The sequence below is a fragment of the Daucus carota genome, chromosome 2 (genome assembly GCF_001625215.2).
Source record: "Daucus carota subsp. sativus chromosome 2, DH1 v3.0, whole genome shotgun sequence".
NCBI classification, from domain to species: Eukaryota; Viridiplantae; Streptophyta; class Magnoliopsida; order Apiales; family Apiaceae; genus Daucus; species Daucus carota.
In genome coordinates, this window is record NC_030382.2 from 16,499,733 (window position 1) to 16,523,667 (window position 23,935).

General features: G+C 32.5%; 1 protein-coding gene across 1 annotated transcript; it reads right to left on the minus strand.

Annotated features, from left to right (window-relative positions):
* Window positions 1-14,113: 14,113 nt before the first annotated feature.
* LOC135150280 (uncharacterized) lies at window positions 14,114-20,875 on the minus strand. The gene is made up of 12 exons (XM_064086533.1): window positions 20,775-20,875; window positions 19,426-19,761; window positions 19,247-19,342; window positions 19,074-19,163; window positions 18,814-18,981; window positions 18,398-18,466; window positions 18,158-18,310; window positions 15,491-15,549; window positions 15,358-15,397; window positions 15,074-15,272; window positions 14,550-14,764; window positions 14,114-14,469 (listed from the first exon to the last, which is right to left on the minus strand). Exons 1-12 carry the CDS (start codon window positions 20,832-20,834, stop codon window positions 14,356-14,358), a joined length of 1,599 nt encoding a protein of 532 aa, XP_063942603.1. The 5' UTR covers window positions 20,835-20,875; the 3' UTR covers window positions 14,114-14,355.
* Between the last annotated feature and the right edge of the window lie 3,060 nt (window positions 20,876-23,935).

A 23,935-nucleotide genomic window follows, 5' to 3' on the forward strand; every position in this document is an offset into this window, starting at 1 on the left:
CAGGAAGTGACCTATCTTTTATATGTGTGCACTTATATATTTGTATATGTACAAATATATTTATATATATGTATATATGTATATTTAATTAAATATAATATATATAATATATATGTATATATGTTTTTAAACATATGTATATGTATATTTATATGTATGTATATTTAAATAAATATATATGTATATAATATATGTATTTATATTTTACATAAGCAATTATATAATTAAGTGTATATATATATTATATTATGGGCATAAATATATGTATATTTAGAGAGAGTTATATATATCTTTATATATATATTTATATTTATATTTACACATAGTTATATGTATATTATATATATTTAAATATATGAGAATATATTTAAATATATGTGTATATATATGTTACTATATGTTTATATAAATATTATATATATGTATATATTTATATATACTTTTCTTTATATATATTTATGTTTATATTTATATTTATAAATAACTTTATATATCTCTATATATATTTATATATATATTTACATTTGTATTTACATATAATTATATATTATATATATTTAAATATATGAGAATATATTTAAATATATGTACATATATTATTATATGTTCATATAAATAATATATATATGTGTATATATTTATATATACTTTTATTTATTAATATAATCACAACATAATATATTATATTATATGCATACATGGAGATGATGTCAGGTGTCTAGGGCACTCTAGGGTTTGCATGTGCATCTAGGGTTTCACACAATATAGACACAGGAGGCTACTGGATGGCGCCATTTCAATCTCTGTATAGTGGAGCAATGGGTAGCGCAAGCTGCTGGTTTGTGAAATAGACTAAGGCATACCACAGTAAGCTTAGTAAGTATCACATGAAGTCATTGGCGCAACTTACTGGATGGAAAAATATTCTAAGGCAGAGAACTGGGTGATACATTGAGCGCAACTTAATGGCTACAGTGTTGATGTATACATATGGAGCGCGAATTGAATCTAACAAGGATTTGACTAAGGCATTCATATTGTATACAGAGAAAACTGCATGGCGCAACTTGGTTAACTCCTTAACTAGGAGTGATAACATGTATACAGGAGGAAGGGCTGGCGCAAGTTGGAGCATATTTGACTAAGGCAAGGAAACCTACAGGTGACACAGTGAGAACAAGCGCCAACTCATCCCAGGCGCAAGTTCCAGTGAATTAAATTAATTCTAAGTCATATCACATATATATGGTGGATCAGTAGGCGCAAACTCACCTCCCTCCTTGGCGCAAACTTATTTTGGCGCAAATTCAAAAGTTAACTAGGGTTAGTTAATGAGAAGTCTATAAATACTTGAGATGTGGGTTCATAATTCACACACACTCTCCACCACCTTTATGGTGGAATGGCTTTGTGCCTTGCACACTACTACACACAAATAAACTCTAGCTTAGTTTTGTATTATATATATATTTAGAAGTTAGGGTTTGTGAGTGTAAGTAGTAGTAGCCATTGTAGCCAACCTTCGGGTTTGGATTTATAGCACCTTCGAGGTATTTATCAATATACAGATATACCTTGGAAAATATTGTGTGTTGGTTTAATATTTTCATATCCTCAGAAACCGACCCAATAAATATCCGGAACACGAAACCCATTACAGAACTGCAATTTGTTTATCCGCAAGATTCGAAAGAATTTTAAATTGTAGTGAGTATCGTATTCAACCCCCCCCTTCTACGATACTTTGGACCTAACAATTGGCATCAGAGCAGGCTGATTGATATACAAATCAGGATCCTTATCGTACGGATAATCAAGAACCTAGCTTTTGATATTTGATTAGGGGAAATGTTCTTCCGGTTTGTGTTGCTGAATTTGTCCGTAGGCCTAAGCAAGGATTATCTGTCGGATACTGAACTTTGGACCGGGACTTATAAATTTATACTTTAAATTTTAAAAAGTTTATTTTATAAATTTGACTTAATTTATTTTAAACTTATTAATTGAGTTTATTATGAATTAATTAAATTTATCTTATAAACTTAATTAAATTTACTTTATAAACTTTACTAAATTCATTTAATAAATTTGCTTAAATTTATTTTAGACTTGTAAAGTTTACTCTTAGACTTTATCAAGTTTATCATAAATTTTTATAAATTTATTATTTAAATTTGTATAGTTTATGATTTAAATTTAAGTTAAAATATAAAATATAAATTTAAGAGGATTTAACTGATTATGGATATAAGTTCAAGTTCAAGGGTTCAATTTCGTTTGTTTTGGAAGTTATGATTTAATTGGAGACGAGACACTTGAATATTTTCAAAAATTAAATTTATCTAATAAATTTTAATATATTTACTAAATGAGTTTGAAATAAATTTATTCTAAACTTATTCAGTTTATTATGAATTTATTTGAATTTATTTTTTAAATATATTTAAATTTACTTTATAGATTTAACTAAGTTTATTTTATACTTTATTTTCTTTTATTTTTTAAAACTTATTTTTAAATTTATTTTCTTTATAATTTAAACTTAGTTTAAACAATCAAGTGTCCCGTAACCTTCTTAATTATTCTACTCCAAGACAAATCAGATTGACATCTAGTTGAGACAGATCAGGCTGACAGATTACAAGACAAACACCGGGCATTCAAATACCAGATTCTCAGAACCGGTAATGGAAGTACATTGATGACCCAATCCAATTGATTACTCAAAGGATTATTAGAAGCAGTTTTCTATGTTCGACAAAGATGATTGTGATTCAAAGAAGATTCTATTGAAGACTAATTTGGTACTACTGACAGTGGATTTTGAAGAAGGTACTTCAGGCCTTGATCTGAGTAATTACTCCTACTTGATTATCAGATCACCAGATCAGGATGGGAACTTGCCTTATGTGTTGAGTGCATCTTCCCAGGGCTCGGAATGTCAACTTTGAATGGCACCACTAGTAGTAGGAAAAGAGAAGTTTTTACGGACGAATCTTCAAGGGATTTCAATCTAACTCAGTGATTCAGGGATATACAATTACACAGTGAATTGTACCAATGCTAAATCCATCCAGAATCAACTGAACCAAAGACAGAGAACTGTGGAGGTTTAAGGATATAATTATCGAGTTACTACCGCACTAAATCAGTTTTCGTGCATTTATGTCAGAACCTTAGGATTGAATAGAAGAGTTTGTATCTGCTGAATTTGAGGAAGCTCAAGTCGACGAAAGTTAACACTTTTGAAGAATGTGAGGACAGAACTTCAAGGATTAGTATAACACTGTCTGAGAGGTTTAGTCATGTCAGATTCAGATGGAATCCATTGGTTTCAAGTGGAGACTCTTCGGGGTTCAGTTCGACAGGTTTATTGAAAACTGAGTTGGTCAGTACACACAATATTGATTGGTATTTTTAGCAAAGAAGGGTTGCTATATATATCTGATGCCTCGACAAACAAGGATGATAGGGCTTGTCTGAAATTCAAGTGGATGTTTTGAAAGAAACATCACAACAAGTTCTTATGCTATTTTAGGAAAGGTGTGAGCTGAATCAGTTGCTGATGAGAAGGATGATTATGGTTATCTGGCTATCCAAGCATTCTCTGAAGGTGATTCACTTTGCACATCTCAGGAATGAATCCTTTCTAAGTCTGCAATACTTATCTCATTATATTCAAAGCATGTTATAAATATCTGAGTAGAATTGTTTAACACACAAGCACAAGCATGATAGCATCACAGTAGATAATGATTGGACCAGTATGCTAGATCACTGTTCTGGTAACTAGGATTGATGATAATCTTGTGCATGTGTCTTTAGCAGATTCTTAACATGTGTATGAATATTTAGGATTTGATTATTTGCAATGGTGAGATTAGAAGCTTTCCTTTGGAACACGACTCTTAGTTTTAGGGGTTATGATCCTAGCATGTATAACTTTGTAAAAACACCTACTTTCAGATTCCCTAGTACAATTAGATTTGCTTATTTATCTGAATTGTTTGTTAAGGAATTTATTTGTTCTATGATGGAATGTCTACCTTGTGTCAGTAGAACTTTTAGAACTTCATGTTAGATATAAAACTGACTTAGGTAATAGAGATAATATAATGCCATATAACAACAGATTGGGATTAATATGAATTGATGATGTGATTATCTGTCCATGATCCTTATGCTTTTAGGGGATTATTGAATATCTGTAATTCTGCTTTCTACCTATTACACTTGTGTTAATTGGTTTAAGTAGAGAGTACTGAATCTTCTGAATTGCATAACTACATGTCTTGCTCTTGTTTTATCTTTGATTGGTTTCCATGTGTATTCAACATCATGTCTGCTTATTTTCTTGTCATGATGCATGTCCGTGTACTTGCATTGATTTTAGAAAAGCATGTTTGAGAATCACATTAGGGCAATGTCTAAATAAGAATTAGCATGTTAAGGTTGATTCTGTTGTTACCACTATTAAAGAAAAATCTCTAATCCAACCGGACCCAGTTATGATTGGGGACCATAGAACACTTTCCATTTGTGATTGCAGGTTACATATGTTCCATATGATTTTTGGTGCACTCTGTTTGCTGAGTAGCTGAAATCATATATTTACCAAAAGTACCCTGTCAGCAAATGTGATCGTGTGAGCAGTTCCGTCAATAATCTTTGAAAGATGACAACAAAGATTCTCTTACGGGACATGCCTGTTTTCCTGGAATGTCATCATGGAAGAATATCTTTCTTGGAAGAGTCAAAGCACACAAATTCCTAGTATCAAACGGTTCTCTGACAAAGGACATTATGTCAGTTCATGGAATAGTGTTTTATCTTAAATCAAGAAGGATGTGAATATTGCTCGTAGCTAATATGGAACCTCAACTGAAGATGGAGTGAGCTGTTTTGATAGTGAAGCCTCATCAGATGAGTATTAGCTATGGCACTTGAAGCTCTCAAACTTGTATGTCAAAACAAGGAGCTCTTTTTATTAGTAAGAAGAGCATTGGTGAGAGGACTACCTCATCTGGAATTCAAATTGGATGTAGGATATGAGTTATGTCAAAATAGGGAAGTCGAAGGAGCATCGCACAGAAGCAAAGATATGATTAACATTACTGAGCCGCTTCATATGATACGTATGGATTTCTACGGATCAGTTAATGTCATGTCTGCAAATAAAGCTAGATATCTTTTTGCGATGATCATTGACTACTCTAGATTCTTTCGTGTTGTTCGTATGTGTTCAAAGGACAAGACGTCACATATGAAGGTTGATCAAGATGAACCCTGATCATTAATAAATCCAGAAAGAAACCATTCTTGGCAGTGGCCAATCAGAAGCAAACACTAACTCTTGGTATGTGTTTGGAGGAAAATGCCTCTTTGCAAGTCTTGCATTTGAAGCTCAAAGCATATTTTCCTCGACTACTCAATGGAGTCTACAGTCTATAGGGTGATTGTGATTAATCAACAGAAGGTGATTGTAAGTCTGGACAGGACATTGAACGACACTTTGCTCCAAGCTGTTAAAGTTGATATTATTGGTATAATAATGATTCAGATCCAAGCAGAATCTCTTTGCAAGGATAAGGATTATTAAGGAGATCCCAGCAACAGCTTAGGGGGAGCATTTGGTGGATCCACTAGTCAAACTCAACACCACATTGAAGATGAACAGGACATATCAAGAACGTATCTGCTTAGACAAAGGGTTTGGAGTCAATATCATTCCCGGGTTCTAGTTCTTAAATGTTCCGAATGGTGAAGTGAAGACTAGGAGAGCTATTGTCAAAGAATGTTGCTTCTTTAGGTTTCAATCTGAAGTGAAACTTGAGGAAGATTCATAAGCTCTTAAAGGGATCCAGATTGAGTGATTGAACAGCAAGATGATCTCAATCAATTTGAAAGCAGATTGTGCGGATTCTGATACCCTGACCTAATGACAATTCATTACTTAGTACCTGTCGGGTATTTAGATTCCAACTGGATAATTTTGGCTCTGTTACGAGGAACAAGCCAAATTTGGTTGCTTAGAGTTAATTGAACTAAAGCGCCATTGACGAGACTCGGGTTCAGGATATTACAAGGAGCTAGAAGATGAAGCTTCATGCAACATTTCAAGGACTTTGCAGTTGCAGATCCAATGGAATTTGTATTCTCTTTCTTCACCAGCTCTCTATGAGTTGCTATCCAACACCTGATGATCGTCACGGACATGGTATGACTTCTGACTAGCATATTATTTTAATATCTATTTGCTAGAGTCATATTTGGTATTCAAATCATTACCTCTCATGATACAAGGCACACACAATTCAACTATCTGTGCTGTGATACCATGATTATATTATATGTGGACTAACGTCACTTGTGCAAGATAATTGCTAAGTGAATGCAGATTAGTGATATGATGAGTTTGTTGGAAAGTTGCAATTCTTTATGGCCTACTAGTTAGCCTAAAGAATGATGGCAATAAAAGGAAGTCAAGGATCTTTTGAATATGCGCATTTTGGAAGATTCTAGACCTGCCAAGACTTATGCAACAACCACTGGACTTGATCAGTACAAGAAAGGTACATCAACTGAAATGTCAAGTCTCAGAGGTATTCAACTTATCACTTTACTTAACTGCAAAATGATCACATGTTATATTTTCTTTATGTCAATGTTCATGGTTCTGAGTGGATTTTGGAGAACATATCCATTTAGTTGTTAAGAGGTTTATAGTTATTTTTGGGGATTGCCTAATCTATTGGAATGGTACCTCAAAGATACTGTGCTTAACCTGTACAACTATATAGATATTGTTTTACAGATTGTCAAAAAGACAGGGGATTTATTCTCTCATGAAGCTGTCATTCGTGGAAGGAGGTTGATTTCTTGTTATAATAAGAAGATGTCAAGAACAAGGAAATAACTCCATTTCCAGCAACTCTGTGAAGCACTCTCTACTCCCTGGAACCTAAGGATCTTGCTATTGGAACCTAAGGACCTACTGCTCGATCTAATGCTCGTTGACATAAGGTATTACTTCTTTCATGAGCATGTCTATCGTATTTCTTGAATGAATTCATGAGTATTAAATTGTCTATACACAGGACTTGTGAATTTATTTAAAATCCAGTACCTCGTGCTTTTTGCTATTCTATGTGATTGCCATGTTTATTGCTTTGCATGCTTAGATGGTGATTATATGTTTTAGCATGAGCGTTTGTTATTTCAATTTATTTAAATTATGGTGCATGACAATTAAGTGACTTATTTGTTCATGATTTAAATGATTAGAGATGACATGAAGCATGATTTAATTATGTTATTTTTCTTGAACTATACTTCTTTAACAATTGGTATCTAGTAGAGAACTTTGTCATAATCTAGTCGTGATATATCTGTATTTGTGAACATACTTAGGATTATTTTCTAGGTTGAATTCATTTTTATAGGTATAAAATCTGAAGCATGACTTATTTGTTTCTAGACTTGTGACTTGTATCAGTAATTGGTATGTGGTTAGAATCTAGTTAGAATTTAGTCATGATATACTAGTATTTGTGGAGTTACTTAGATTCTCTCTAGGCTGAATCCATTTATATTAGTGTATATATTTGAAGCATAGCTATTTGTGTTAGATATTTGATGATTTATTAATTGGTATTTTATTTCATATCTAACTGCATATAGGTGTGATACTTTTAGTGTTAGTGATATTTTGCATGCTTATATGTAGATCACTAATATTAATTGTTAATATTTTCTGCGAGGAGTTGTGTTAGTTTACTTGTACTCAATGCTTACATGTATAGGACTTGTGAACTTTTCTTCAACTTTCCCTTGGGCTTGCGTATATCTTTGTATGATTGTCATGATTTTAGTTGTTATATGATGATCTAATAATTATATGATATTGCGTAGGTAATTATTATTTTATCTTAGTTAAATTGTGATCCATGACAATTATATTCCTATTTGTTTCATGATTGACTTTGATAGAATAATAGAAGCATGATTAATTCCTTTTTGAAATATTTGATTGGTATCTTTTCTTGATGCTTTATTGATGTTTTATTTGTGAATTGATTGTGATGTATTGGCACTGGTGAAATATTGTTGCATATTTCTTAAAACCACTAGTGCTAATATATTTTAGGTGTTTAATATTCTGAGTACAAGGGAGACAACATAATCTTTATTCTGTCTCATATTTATGTTCTGGAGTGGTGAGTTTCTTCAAAGAAATTTTCTTATCAATTGATTTCAACAATTGGTATCCACTACTCTATTTCATAAATACTTCTTAGAATATTTTGCATCTATACATGTAGCGTCATAAGACGAGATATTGATTATCTTGTATTTGTGTACTTGGTGATCTTTGTCACTTGCAGCGTCTGTTTTGACGATGTGCTAGTATGAGGCCTTTTCACTTATTAGTGTGGCAAGTGCTTTATACACTGTAGCGCATAAATTTTCTTGTTTCCTTTTTAAAATTGTAGTGAGAAACAGGAGTTTGTGTCTTTTTCAAAGACAAGTTCATTTAAACCTTTTATGCATTGATTCAGACTCTCGTACTCAAAATAGTTTGTAAAGGAAAATCTTTAATTCTTTCATCGGTTGTGATTGTCATTCTTTATGAAAATCATTTTACAGTCACAACTGATTCATTTTTCTTCAAAAGATTAAATGTAATTGCTTTCATTCAAAATCATAGATTTTCTAAAATGCATTTATATCTCTTTCTGTTCTTCGGAACTTAATCAGCCTCTTGGCTTTCCTAGATAGTCATAAGGTTGAAAACCAACAATCTTTATCCCAGACTATAAAACCAAATTCAGAACACATCTCAACTTTCCCCATGGAGTAATAAGGAACTTATTAGACTAAAGGTCAATGAGGGAGAAACTGTACTTGTTGCAGCAAATAAGGATGTGAGGGATAGTGTACCCACAGCTCTACCTCTCAAGAAGAAAAGGTGTTTTGAACTTGAGGTAACTGTTGCTCATCTGTATTCTCTCAAAAGAATATAGAGCTGAAAAGGCAATTGAACAGTCTCTGGAATCATTCTCTCAAAAGGATGAGTCCATTGAAATTCGCTCGTCAGCCAGAGCATCTTGTATTGAGTCAAGCACATCATCAGTAATCACTCTGATGAAGAGCCTAAACAGAAAATCTTATGGACACAATACAAGAGAGTGCACAATAAGGTTAAAGGTTTTGTTCCAGAAGCAACTTCTTCATTTACCATTTTACGGTAGATAAGATGGTTGATGCCTTTACAGGTGTAAGGAGGAAACGAGGATCTCAATTGCCAAATCTTCAGGATTCTCGTCTCCCTCCCCAGATAAGAACAGATCTGGATCCAATTGGAATGGATTTCCTATTTATAGGAGATCGGCAACTCTCTGACTATGAGTCAATTTTTTGATGAGTCGGTTGAGGATTGGGGATTTACGAAACCCCATTGCACCGCCAGTGACCTCTCTTGAAGGGGCTATGGTGATTTTCTCATGCAGGTACAGAAGACCATACTTTGAGTGCTGAGAGAAACACTGTGAGCCAAACATTGAGAGTTAAACACTTGGTGAGATTCTGAGAAGAACCAGTGAGATATCAGAATGAAAAATATGTGAGCATGAGTGAGTGCAGACACATAGGAAATTGAGAAGAGTGAAACACTTGTGAGGTACATATAATAATAATTGGTATTGAAAGCTCACAAGTTGTTGAAAGAATTGACGGAAGCAACTACGGTTCATTCCATTTCACGGTGTGAATTTATGGTTGATGATTCTCTTGAATCAAGTGTCTTCACAGACATTGAGGAGGACTTAGGCCTTTGCCATAATTAAGCCTTTGTCTAACCTCCCAGAGCAAACAACTCTGGATCCTTAATTGGATAAGCCACTTAGTGGTTGGCAACTTGTGGACCATGATTCGGATTTATCTGATGAGTCTGCAGGGACTGGGAATTACGAACTCCCATTGCACCACCGGTGACCCCCTTTAAGGGTGGCTAAGGTGATTTTCTTGCAGGTACTCAGCATTTTGGAAGCTCAGTATTTGTGTGGTGGGATACACTTACAGAACTCGTGAGTGACACCCTTACCCAAAAACCGAGAGAAAATTGATTGTTGAGTGATACACCTGCAGAACATTTTAGTGAGACACCCACTAATTACCAAATTTATACCTAAAGACAAAGTGGATGTTGTTACTGGAATATTAGTTTTTACTCATTACTTTTCCGTTTGGAACCTATTCTTTCAGCATAGGGACCAACCCAATCAAAGTAAACCCTTCTTCTGAACTCTTTCTTCGACCCCAGCTTTAGCGTTGTTTAGTTCTCTATGGGGAGATTATCTTTTGGTACAGGAAGTATTGTACACGTTCCTTGACCTATTTGATACCACATATCCTTGGAGGATTCCACAACTAAGGGGGAGAATATATTTAGGGGGAGAATTTATGAAAGGGGGAAGAAAAAGTAAGTTAGCTTTCTTCTGTTGTCTACAACTAAGGGGGATTAAACTACTCTTTAGCTGTGTACTACTGAGGGGGAGATTCTTCTTTCAACTAAGGAGAAGGATTGATCTTTCATCTAAGGGGAGACAACTACTTATCACTAAGGGGAACCTGATCAAGGTAACGGGAGGAGAAGTATAAGGTGATACATCTATTCTTCAGTAAGTGGTAGACAGGAACTTATTTATTACCACTGAAGAATTCAATGAAGCTGCTGATTGTTCTTTGCATAATGGAATGTTTTGAATTCTCTTCAAGACAGACTATGAGGATTATCTGGCAGGTAAGCAAGAACCAGAGAAATAAAGGTGATATGCACATTTGTTATTTCTATTCATGAAATCTGGAAATGTACTATATGATCCAGAAACTTTGTAGCATTATTTACTAGTCCAGGACTTTACTTTTTCTAGTGTTAGTTGAGTTATCCTCCAGAGGATTTGCTTGTTATGATTAACAAACAAATAGGGGGAGATTGTAAGTCTAAATATAAAGACAACCCTATCTGTTACATAGGGATGATAACTCAACAATAGAACAGGACAAGTAAATAACACTACGCCTGCACCGGAATCAGAAGATACGAAGACAAAGGTTGAAGAAGCCATCTACAGTCTTGAAGGAATAAGTTCACTGGAAGAAGTTCATTAATATGTTCATGCCTCAGTGAAGAATAAAGATTGAAGTATTCAAGATTGTGAAGCAATGAAGATGTTGTCCAAGTACTCGAAAGATTTCAGTGCAACCCCTGAAGCAAGATATTTTCATATATCTTGGTTGGTTATTTATAATCAACAAACTGAAGCATAAACTAACCCGGATCCGACTGATCAATGTTTGCTGACAAAGACGGTACAATGTTTAACTTCAGTGTTAGTCGCTTGTGAACCAGACCAATGCACTAAGCGTCAGCACGTACGGAGCTTTGCAAAGTATTTATCGATCGAAGAATTGATCCAGTCATATCAAGCCAAGCCAAATGCCAGCTATGCCAATGCTTACTGCTCAACTGTCAAGCTTCCACACAAAGCCATATCAGGAAGTGACCTATCTTTTATATGTGTGCACTTATATATTTGTATATGTACAAATATATTTATATATATGTATATATGTATATTTAATTAAATATAATATATATAATATATATGTATATATGTTTTTAAACATATGTATATGTATATTTATATGTATGTATATTTAAATAAATATATATGTATATAATATATGTATTTATATTTTACATAAGCAATTATATAATTAAGTGTATATATATATTATATTATGGGCATAAATATATGTATATTTAGAGAGAGTTATATATATCTTTATATATATATTTATATTTATATTTACACATAGTTATATGTATATTATATATATTTAAATATATGAGAATATATTTAAATATATGTGTATATATATGTTACTATATGTTTATATAAATATTATATATATGTATATATTTATATATACTTTTCTTTATATATATTTATGTTTATATTTATATTTATAAATAACTTTATATATCTCTATATATATTTATATATATATTTACATTTGTATTTACATATAATTATATATTATATATATTTAAATATATGAGAATATATTTAAATATATGTACATATATTATTATATGTTCATATAAATAATATATATATGTGTATATATTTATATATACTTTTATTTATTAATATAATCACAACATAATATATTATATTATATGCATACATGGAGATGATGTCAGGTGTCTAGGGCACTCTAGGGTTTGCATGTGCATCTAGGGTTTCACACAATATAGACACAGGAGGCTACTGGATGGCGCCATTTCAATCTCTGTATAGTGGAGCAATGGGTAGCGCAAGCTGCTGGTTTGTGAAATAGACTAAGGCATACCACAGTAAGCTTAGTAAGTATCACATGAAGTCATTGGCGCAACTTACTGGATGGAAAAATATTCTAAGGCAGAGAACTGGGTGATACATTGAGCGCAACTTAATGGCTACAGTGTTGATGTATACATATGGAGCGCGAATTGAATCTAACAAGGATTTGACTAAGGCATTCATATTGTATACAGAGAAAACTGCATGGCGCAACTTGGTTAACTCCTTAACTAGGAGTGATAACATGTATACAGGAGGAAGGGCTGGCGCAAGTTGGAGCATATTTGACTAAGGCAAGGAAACCTACAGGTGACACAGTGAGAACAAGCGCCAACTCATCCCAGGCGCAAGTTCCAGTGAATTAAATTAATTCTAAGTCATATCACATATATATGGTGGATCAGTAGGCGCAAACTCACCTCCCTCCTTGGCGCAAACTTATTTTGGCGCAAATTCAAAAGTTAACTAGGGTTAGTTAATGAGAAGTCTATAAATACTTGAGATGTGGGTTCATAATTCACACACACTCTCCACCACCTTTATGGTGGAATGGCTTTGTGCCTTGCACACTACTACACACAAATAAACTCTAGCTTAGTTTTGTATTATATATATATTTAGAAGTTAGGGTTTGTGAGTGTAAGTAGTAGTAGCCATTGTAGCCAACCTTCGGGTTTGGATTTATAGCACCTTCGAGGTATTTATCAATATACAGATATACCTTGGAAAATATTGTGTGTTGGTTTAATATTTTCATATCCTCAGAAACCGACCCAATAAATATCCGGAACACGAAACCCATTACAGAACTGCAATTTGTTTATCCGCAAGATTCGAAAGAATTTTAAATTGTAGTGAGTATCGTATTCAACCCCCCCCTTCTACGATACTTTGGACCTAACAAACTGAATCGACCTGTAACTAGTCTTTTAACATGTTCATAATATTTCTAAACGCCCCCTGCCCGATGAAAAGAATTTCCAGAGAATTCAACAACTAATGTAAAAGATACAGATACAAAAAATATTATGAACAAAACGGTTAATTATTTATAAATATGAAAAACAGTTTTTAAAAATGGATAATTATAATAAAAATTTGTGTCCGTTTTGCTTTCTGATTAATTTCAAACATTTTATTTGAAAAAAAGAAAAAATCTCATTATTTTCATTACTATCTGTTCATAACATGATATTTTAAACTCAATTTTTGAAAGTGGGTTTTCTGAAATTTGTACGATCCAGAGAATTACCGTGAGAGTCAATTATGTAATTGTTGTTTTCAGAAAAAATGTAGGTTTCATTTTTAATTTTTAGAATATTTATATTCAGTAAGTTGAACAATCCAGAAATAAAATGGTTAATTATTTAGCACATTTTTCAACCTGATTAAATAAAATAATCAATCGAGGACTTGTCATGATTGAATCGCTTTATAAATATTAATAAAATTCGCTTTAAATTTGGCAAAACAAAAAACAGCCGTAAAATCTTTGTTAGTTCGATACATTCTATATTTATTTAACTATCAACAAAATATAAAAAAATATTCATGACTACATAACAATTTTGCTTTTAATAGCTAACAAAAAAATCCTAATGATATATATGACTTAGATTTCTCTCATAAATGAATTTTTAAATTTATTCTTCTCTCGTAAAATTGATATTCTTAAATAAATCGAATCCCGGGCAACCCACCAGGCATTAACGTTAAAATTATTTGAATTTATATTCAGAATATTTTGCAACTTTGAATATACGTTTAGTTTAAGTGACAGGAGGGTTATTATTTATTCGCACCCATAGACATCAAACAAAAAGATTACTACAAACTACTACAAAAAGAGACATTCAAATAAAGCATTTATCATTTAACTTTACAGATTACTACAAACTACTTGGCAACTGCCCGCTCCTTCCTCGGTGGATTTCTTCTCAATGGGATACTAGCCTGAGATCTGTCTCTTTTCTTTTTTTGGCTTTTTTTCATCTGGTGATATAAGCTTTTGCCTGCAGTAACTTCGAGCGAGATCTAATTGCGCTTTTTCCAAGTCTCCTGGCTACAAAAACCACAAATTTGAATTTAATAACGAGCCATCCACTACTTAAAATCAGAGTATAATATTAACAAATATAGTACCTTAATATCGTTGATGACTTTGTCAATATGCATCCGCACACCACGAAGTATATCAACATGAAACAAATTTGCCTGGCAAGCAATTTTGGTTTTGTTTATTATATCCTCTGATATGCCTCCACTAACAAGTGCCAGTGAATAACAGTGTTTACCACCCTCCATCGGTGTTGGAAGATTAAACACCAGAAAGTCTAGCATTTGCTTGTACACAATCCCTACATAAAAAATAATTAAGCATAGCTATTTAATTACAATATTCCTTACAAATAGACAAAAATAATAACAAGGCGAGCATTTAAAGTAACAATAATCTTTCTAACTGACTAATTTGCTCTCAGACCCCTATTTTTCTTAAAGATTTGTAAGATTCAAGTCTTATAACTAGTTCTTTCAATGAGGGTGATGTTACTATATTTGTCCTGACGGAGAATGAAAACTAAACAGTGAACACTTTCAAGCTCAAAAGAAAAAGTCACATGAAATGATCCAGACATTTTTTTATACAATTTCATTGAGAAACATACCTTTGCAATTAGCATTAAGGTGAACTAGAGCTTCATCAGTAGATTTAAAAGGTTGATAAGCTATAAGCTCAAAGAAATCATCAAAGCGACTGATATACTCCTCAATGGCTAGATAATTTCTCTCAACCTTCAACATGTCATGAGCTTGCAAGAGAGCATATCCACAGGAGGATTCAAACAACAGATAAACTGGCAAGTCCTTTAGTAGAAATAAAAGAGAATAAAGAGTCAAATATGGAGAAAGTGAACAAAAATAATGAAGTGCATGAAATCTGATTGTTTACCCAAAGTTGTTCATAAATAGTAACATGCTCCCTATCACCCCTACAAACACAAAATGAAGAAAATAAACAAACCAGAGTTTGTATTAGTCAATCTTCATTAAGAACTAAAACTTGAGAGCGGTAAAAATGGTACCTATATAACCTCGGTGCAGTCCAAAACTTAAGAGCCACTAAACAGCTAGGGTCAACCATCTGAAGTGACATTATAAGATAAATTGCACTGTGAGTTCAACATGTATGTCTTGAGAAAAGCCCCGAGCTCAACAACAAATACAATCATACAGACAAACAAATGGATCAAGAATTCCAGATTCACCAATAACAACACAACCTATCCCCCAAGTGAATGGCTACTGATCCAAAATCACAATATACACCTAAACAAACAAAAACTTAAAAAAACATAAAACAGAGCACAACCTGTACATAAGAACTAACTAATATTAGTCATACACTCATTCTTAGGATCTGATTTTGACGTCATAAGTTCACACAAGTTACAACCCTAAGGAAAAGGATATGTCTACTAAAACAAAAAATAACCGAACTTTTTATTAAATATAAAAAGAATATTTTATATACATCATTACATTAGGAATACAGTAAGTTCTATAAACTAATACCTGATTGTTTGGGAACTCTTATTATATCATAGAATAATAGATTAAGTTCTATAAATAGATTAATTATAGTTAACAATTTGGTTCAGGGTAAGAAAATTTAGCATATAAAAGCAATTATAAATTTAGCCACAAACCAGAAATGTGTCTATTCTCAGTTTCACATCATACAAGAGAGTCCCCAGAGACAGATACTCAATTGTCCAGATCCAGGCAATACAAGGCTAAAAGCCTATATATAATTACTTTGGACAACATATGTAAATAACTATGGTACCAGTAAGCTTGCAGTTCTCCTGCAAAAACCTCTAAACAGAGATACTAAATACTTTTCAATTGCTCACTGCCAAACCTGTTTTTACTTGGTAAGCTCTCTCTCTATTCCCAAAACCCAAGTAACTTTAGCAGTGAGCTTGTGGTTGTGCTTATATACACAGATTAGCTGATAGTTTGTCTTTGGTATAGACTTTTTGTGAACGTATATGTTTATACAGATTCGACAATAGCCTGTCTTCCTTGAAGACATCTGGTAAATATAGGCATTGATATATTTTAGCTTTGACAAATGTTAGGCATGTCGAAGTAGGCCACATCTGTACCAATTTGGCCTGTAGTTTCTTTTTATATCTGGCCTGCTAACATTTCATATAATCCTGTTACTAACCAATATTTAATTTACATATTTGTAGAAATTCGACTTGGCTAAACCGCTTATAGGCTGAGGCTGGAGATTGTATGGTGCAGAATCTGCAGATGCAGACTGAGATTAGAGAGTACTGAGGTCGCAAGCACTGCATATCATTTGTTTTTGAATTTCAGTGTAGATCTGTAAGACTGCAAATGTAATATATACCACTCAAATTTTGACTTGCCAGTTGCTACTCTTGGTCCTATTTATTTGAATTTAAACTTTAAACTTCCTAGTTTTGATTTGTTATTTTCAGTGGTGCATCAAGTGATATTTTTTTTTATGTATGAATATTAGTATGTTAAATTGCGAAGCTTGGTTGACTGAGGTTTATTGACTTAAAGTCAAGATACAGTTTTTTGAAATTTTTGGTTTTATAAACCGAAACCGAACCGAAATAATTCGGTTGGTTCGGTTCGGTTTAAAATAATAATTCGGTCCGGTTCGGTTTCAAAAAAAAGGCCAATTTGGTTTTCGGTTTTTCCAGTTCCAATAAAAAACTCAGGCTCGCAGTGAAGATGATGTTAGTATCTGTGTAGTTTTTTAAGAAATGCTAAATGGTCTACCCCCCCCCCCCCCCCCCCCCCCCAAAAAAAAACAATTTCAAAGACCTAAAGCCTTTTGCTTAAATCTCATCTAAATTATAAATGTGTACACTGAAAGCCTCTACTCTATGATAGGTCGCACTAGGAATCGCTAAAAATATAATTTTTGTATTAGGTTGCAATTTATGAATCTAAACTCACATAACAAGAAATTGCAGATTACATTGAACAATTAAGTAAACATTTTTTTTAATTATGAACGACATATCAAAATTTTTCTAATTTATAAGAAATTAACCTATTATGCATGCTAAGAAGACATAACTGCAAAGCAGACTAAACACGTCACCTATTGTTGGATCTAAATATGGATGTTGCTAGGGCCTAGGAACTAACGTACAGGCAAATAGAATACTTCTTTTATTAGTTTTTGAATTGAACTTCAGTATTACACCCAAACATTATAGGGCAGTAGCATAGCGAGGCAAACAAATACTAGTTTTAATTTAATTAGTATATCCATAAAATTCAAGGAGGGGATGAAAACAGGGGATTATGTCAAACATTTGATCATGTAGGTGAATAAGGGATTCAATTTAAATATCTATATAAATAAATAGGAGAGATATAAGGGCTTGTCCTATGATATTTAATTACGGAGTTATTTATGCAGGTACGCAGGAAACAATTAGCATAAATAGAGAAGGGTGGAGTATTTGTGATTCATCGGGCAAGTGATTCTGATTGTAGTCAATGGAGTGACTGTGTCACTCTAAATCCACCATCTTCAATTCATAGCAATGCGCATTACTACCTTCTCCATATTTGTTCTCTTAGATAATTTTAGCCTTGTGTAATTTTGTCAGAATGACTCGTCCCATCACATCTCATTGTATTTACACATTTTTAATAGTTGACTATGGGTTTAAGGATAAAGACGAGGTCACCTCAATGGTGCGAAAATCACCAAAAAGATAGGCATGGTCTCTGTCAAATGGTTCCAGAGTGACTCGCTGCTTTCGCTTGAACTCAAACTCTTTAGGTCTGATCATAGAACTGAACACAGCATCACCACGGCTTCTTGATTCAATACAATCAGCCTGTCATTGACATAACATGTTTCAGAAAAAGTTCAGAAACACAAATATTATTTAAAGAATATATCTAGGATATCAAAGAAAACAAACCTGGACAAAGAGCACGTAATGTCCACCAGTTTTAAGGAAGTACAGGGCATTTATATATGCAACCTGGGTCTAATAAGTAAAAAAAAAAAACAATTACAAAAAGCAATAAAATCTTTAATGAAAAAATGTTTTCTGTTATGGTGTTTATTAGGGGTGGGGCTATCCCCAGATTTAAGCCAATCCAATACGAATGTGAAACAATTCTTATTTTTTATTTTGCTAAATAATATGAAACAATTTTTGCTAAATAATATGAAACAATTTCACATGTAAATAACTAGAAACAATTTTATAAAGGTGAAAGAGTATTAATAAAAAAAAAGTGAAAAAGCTTTGCATTATACTAGACAATAGTAATAGTTATGAAACAAAACAGAAGACTAAAAAGAGAGGGAGAGGGGGGATAAGAAAAAAACCTCTCCAGGTTCATTTGGAGCAGCGAACAGCACATCTACCATATTAATAAGCATGCGATAATGTTCTGGAACATTGAAACATATAATAGGTACAATATTGAAGCGTTTTTCAGCGATGTCTGCAAGAGTCATCCCATTTTTGTGGTCCACTACATAAACCATACCTCCCTGCGGCATCAAAACAAAGAATTGTAGACTGAACACGATACATAAACAGATGAGAATACAATATAGAGGAGAGAGGGAAGTAAAATACTGACAGGTCCAACAATATCAGAGATATGTGAAATCGTGATCCCAAATTGTTCATCATCTCGCGAGCAAATCACTAATACTCGGCAACCAGGTTCCTGAATCAGAGATTGATATAATTAAGAAATAATGACAAATTAAACCTGATATGAGTAGAGCTAGCTGAGGATTAGGGGTTTACGATCCATATATTTTCAGCACCACAAAGAATAGCAGCAGCAAACTTTGACCTATACGGATCCCATTCTCTATACTCATTTACAGTCCCATCATCATCCTGAAATTGAATTAAAAAAATCAAAATTTAATTAAAACAAGAATGTTCGAATTAATATCGATCACAAATTTTACAACCCTGACCTTAACAGAAACCACGACATCACCGTCGTTGGAGAGATTTGGGACCAAATTTTTGGTATACAAGCTCGTCCTATCCTTGCTAACATAAACACCTCGAAATCTATCATGAGGCACTATGATTTGAGATTTACGATATGAGGGTCTACGTGGCACCGTGATTGATGGTGGTGCTGGTGGTGATGGTAAAGGAGGTGGATTGAAACCTTTAAAAATAAGATATCGAAGTTCCGGGGGAGCGAACTTTGAGTAAACAGAAGAAGGGCGAGAATTATTTTTAGAGATTTTTACTGGCCTGCCGTTTATCATATTGCCACGTATTCTTTCACTTTTCCCCAACTACAAGTTAAGAAATGCCAAAAAAAACAAAAAAATCAGAAAGAAGGTTGAAGTAGAAGAGCAGCAAAATAAAACTGATAAATAACAACTTATGGCACATGCTTGACAGAAATATGACATGAAGCAGAATTATATGTAAATTCATCGAGCTAAATTCAAATTTCAAGTTACACAGCTTCTAAGACTCGCAAGACTAAACAAGTTTTTATTTTAGTATTGTGTATAACATCCGACTTGAATTCCATTTAATCTAACTTTCATCAAGTTGAATTACAAATTGTATATCATGAAACTAGAGTTTGAGTCCAAAACAACTTGGTCAAACTAAAATTCGAGCATGACATTATTCAACTGACTTGCTTGTGAACATAAAAGGCAAGGCAAAGGTCATTAGGCCTACATAAACCACAATTCATACTAGAACTAGGCCCGCCATCCACCAGAACCCAGCACCGGGAACTTATATAGAAGCATACAGTTGGTTTCTAGTTTGTAGCACCTAGCAAATACAGTTCTGTTCCTAAGATGTTGTCTCCAAATGGACCAGATTCCAGTACTCCCAGGGTTTGAAGTGTTAACTACTTTAATAAGCCTGGTCAAGTTAGAGGGAAGGGGCAGAGAACAGACAATATGCAGCTTTGCTTTCTTATGGTATTCTTAACAAGCTAGCATGAACAAGACTGAGCTTGCATTTATCTGTTTTAACATCATTTTCATCTAGTACACATTTTACACAGGATGCGTACAGTTAGCCCTAAATTTGTACCAAAAATTTATATTATATCAAGAATAGTTGGCTCATGAGATCCATATAAGTGAAAATTATGAATTTATCCTATCTGAGCAGTCCACGATCCCCTCAAAACATAACTCAAATTCAATAAAACTCGATAAGTGATAATTCCAAATTCAAGACAGAAGTGGACTTATGAATCCTTCCATTCGTCAAGTGGTCATGCTATAGAGAGAGAGAGAGAGGGGAGGAGAGGGCGGGAGGGTGCGAGAGGCGTTACCGAAAGCCGATGGTTGAGATTTACAGATACGCGGCTAGCCCAACAAAACCTAATCGGCATCAATATGTATCTATCTATCTTTATCTATACTCAGTAAAAAAGTTACTTTATGCAGTAATCTGTAATTACTTTTTTAACCCTCTTTTTTCTGCGGGTACTTAGCGACCCAATAAACTACAGTAAAAACTCTATAAATTAATAAATTCGGGACCATGGAAATTTATTAATTTAGAGAGTTATTAATTTATCGATAAATTAATAATTATTAATTTAAAGAGTTTTAACCCGATTATACTCTACATACCAAACAGAAAAACATATTGTATATAAATTAATATGCCAAAAGAAAGACAAATTAGTCTATGCCTCTTAGAATTACATTGACTCAATGTAAATTAGTAACTACTCTTTTCATATGTATTGGAAATCAATAACGACTTTTAAAGTAATGTACGACAAATATAAATAAGAGGAATAAATGTGTTCAATATATTCTTAAACAAGTTTAGCATATATAAATTACATGAAAACGTTAAAGTATTCAAACCATATCTCACATGATATCTTCTCACCCAAAAAGGGTGTTTCGAAATCTAAAAGGAAAACTGATAACTATTGAATCATATTTTAATATATATTTTTTCAGTTTCTATGAATTATTAATTTATGATTTTCTTGGGACCGAAAATTATAAGGGGATCTCCCAAAAAATTATTATCTTATTATTTTATCGAGTTTTTCAATTTTTTACATTGGCCCAAGTCGGGACCGGACAAATTTATTATTTTAGAGAGTTTATTAATTTACCGAGTATTAATTTAAAGAGTTTCTACTGTAGATTGACTGTCACATTAAATGAGATTGATTGTTGATGAATGGATTAAAACGTATTCCGTACATTTGGTATAAAAAACGTATTCTGTATTATTTATTTTACTTTTCATCAATAATTAAAAATATATATTTATACAATCAAATTATTGACATACACAAGTTCATTTTTTTAGTAAGCTTTTCTATTTTATTTTTATTTAATTCTTGGTTGATAATAATAACTAATTTTATTTTGAATTAGTTATAATTATATATATATATATATATATATATATATATATATATATATCTTCAATAAAAATAAGAATCACTACGTAATATTTTCTATATTTAATCTGTTACATGATAAATATCTTTTTTCATACGTAGGAGAATATATGAAATATAGAAAATTTGATTTAAAATTAATTGAATAATAAATTATTACATATTAATAATAGAAAAATATTTATAAATAGATACTAAAGTGTAAAAACTAAATTTTCGTGAGAAAATATAATTTATTTCAAATTCAATTATTAATACTAAATATTAATAAATAATGTTAAAATTTAAATTATAAATTATAAATTACGAATTATATACCCACCGGTGCTTCGTTGGTAAAGGCTAGTATATCTTAACACACAATGATCATATACTATTAGGACTTATATTTAATATTCGTAAAATATATTGATGAAAAATAAGATAAGAGTGATTTTGAGCATGTACGAGTATGAATAGTTAAAATTTAAATTATAAATAATAAATTACGAACTATATATATATATTTATAATTTTGTTAAGGATGAGTAAAAGTAAAATGTTATGAATTCTATAAAATATATACAAAATTTGTAATAAATTAAAAATACATATCCATAAATTATTAGTAGAAAATATTTTATTAATTGATTGAGATATCTAACTTATGAAATTATAAAATTTTATACTTTTATTATACTTATTAAGAAAATATTTCTCTTCGTTCAAAAAAAAAAAGAAATATTCTCAACATTAATTTATAACAATATTATTCTATCGATTATCAATACATTAAGTGATTATAGGATTTATCAGGTGGTGTGCTGCTGTGATTGGTCTGATGCTGAAAAGCATCCGCGAGAAGCATTAAATTCATTAACCAACATTAAAGAGAAAGAGGAAAGTTAATGAATACAAAATACAAAGCTTAGAGTAATTTGTGATTACTGCACAGAGTAAATCTTCACTGCATTTAGCAATCATGAAAATTAGTTATGCAAAAATTTTGAGAGAGAAATGCAATAAAAAAATAATTTACTCAAACAATTTTCCAGTTTTGTGGATGAAAAATGTATTACGCTCATATTAACGGTGAACATTAATTTAAGTTAATATGATTTCAAATGTTAACATCTTGGGCAGTTAAAAAAAAGTAAAGTTAATTGTTTTTGTTACTAATAATTTACTTGTAATAAAGAGTGTTTTACACCCATTCTTATATTAAAAAGCTGAACAGAGAGCTTTTTTACAGCTTTTTCCAGGATCACTGAACCCTCACCGTGAAAGATCACTTCTCCGGTAATGGCTTCAAACTTAAAGGCGGTGAGAAGGTTTGTAACGACTTCAAGCTTAAAGGCGGTGAGGCTTTACCATTCGAGTTCTCTTTGAATTTTCACTCCACAGCCAGCAATCAAAAAACACAAACATATAATCCGACAAAGTAATTTTAAACATGACTACTGTAGTGTACTCTGTATCAACCTAGGAGCTAGGATGAAACAATGAACCCTGTACAATATAAACTACCACATCTGTGCATGACATCACGTCTATATAATTCAAAGAAATACACACCAAACAAGATGTTAAGCCTTGAACTCCTCGGTCAAGACCATACATTTCATTTGCAAGAATTAGCCTAATTATTAGCATCAGCACTCTGTTCTTGGTAATGAAGAAGAGATCAAGAGTGCAAGTCTTACAGAAAGCATGTCTAAACTGTAACTATCCAAGTTCACAGCAAAAAATTGCAAGTTCCACAGTAATATTAACCACAAAAGTCTAGAACCATAAAGACTGTTGCATAAATACGTTTGAAATGACCATTTCACCCATACGTATTTATTTCTATTACAAAAACACCACATGTATGATATACATACGATCCTCAGTATCAAAACCGTTCTTTACTTCCCCCGTTACACGTAAAGCTTCGTCCCCGTTTAGTTATTTGCTTCTCTTTACTCTAATCCAAAATGACTCCATTGATTGTATCGGTTCTTTGTTTTTGTAATTTGTGCGATGTAGTTTGTGCAAAACTCCTATCTTCTTTTAATTGTCTTCTTGGAGTTCAACAACAA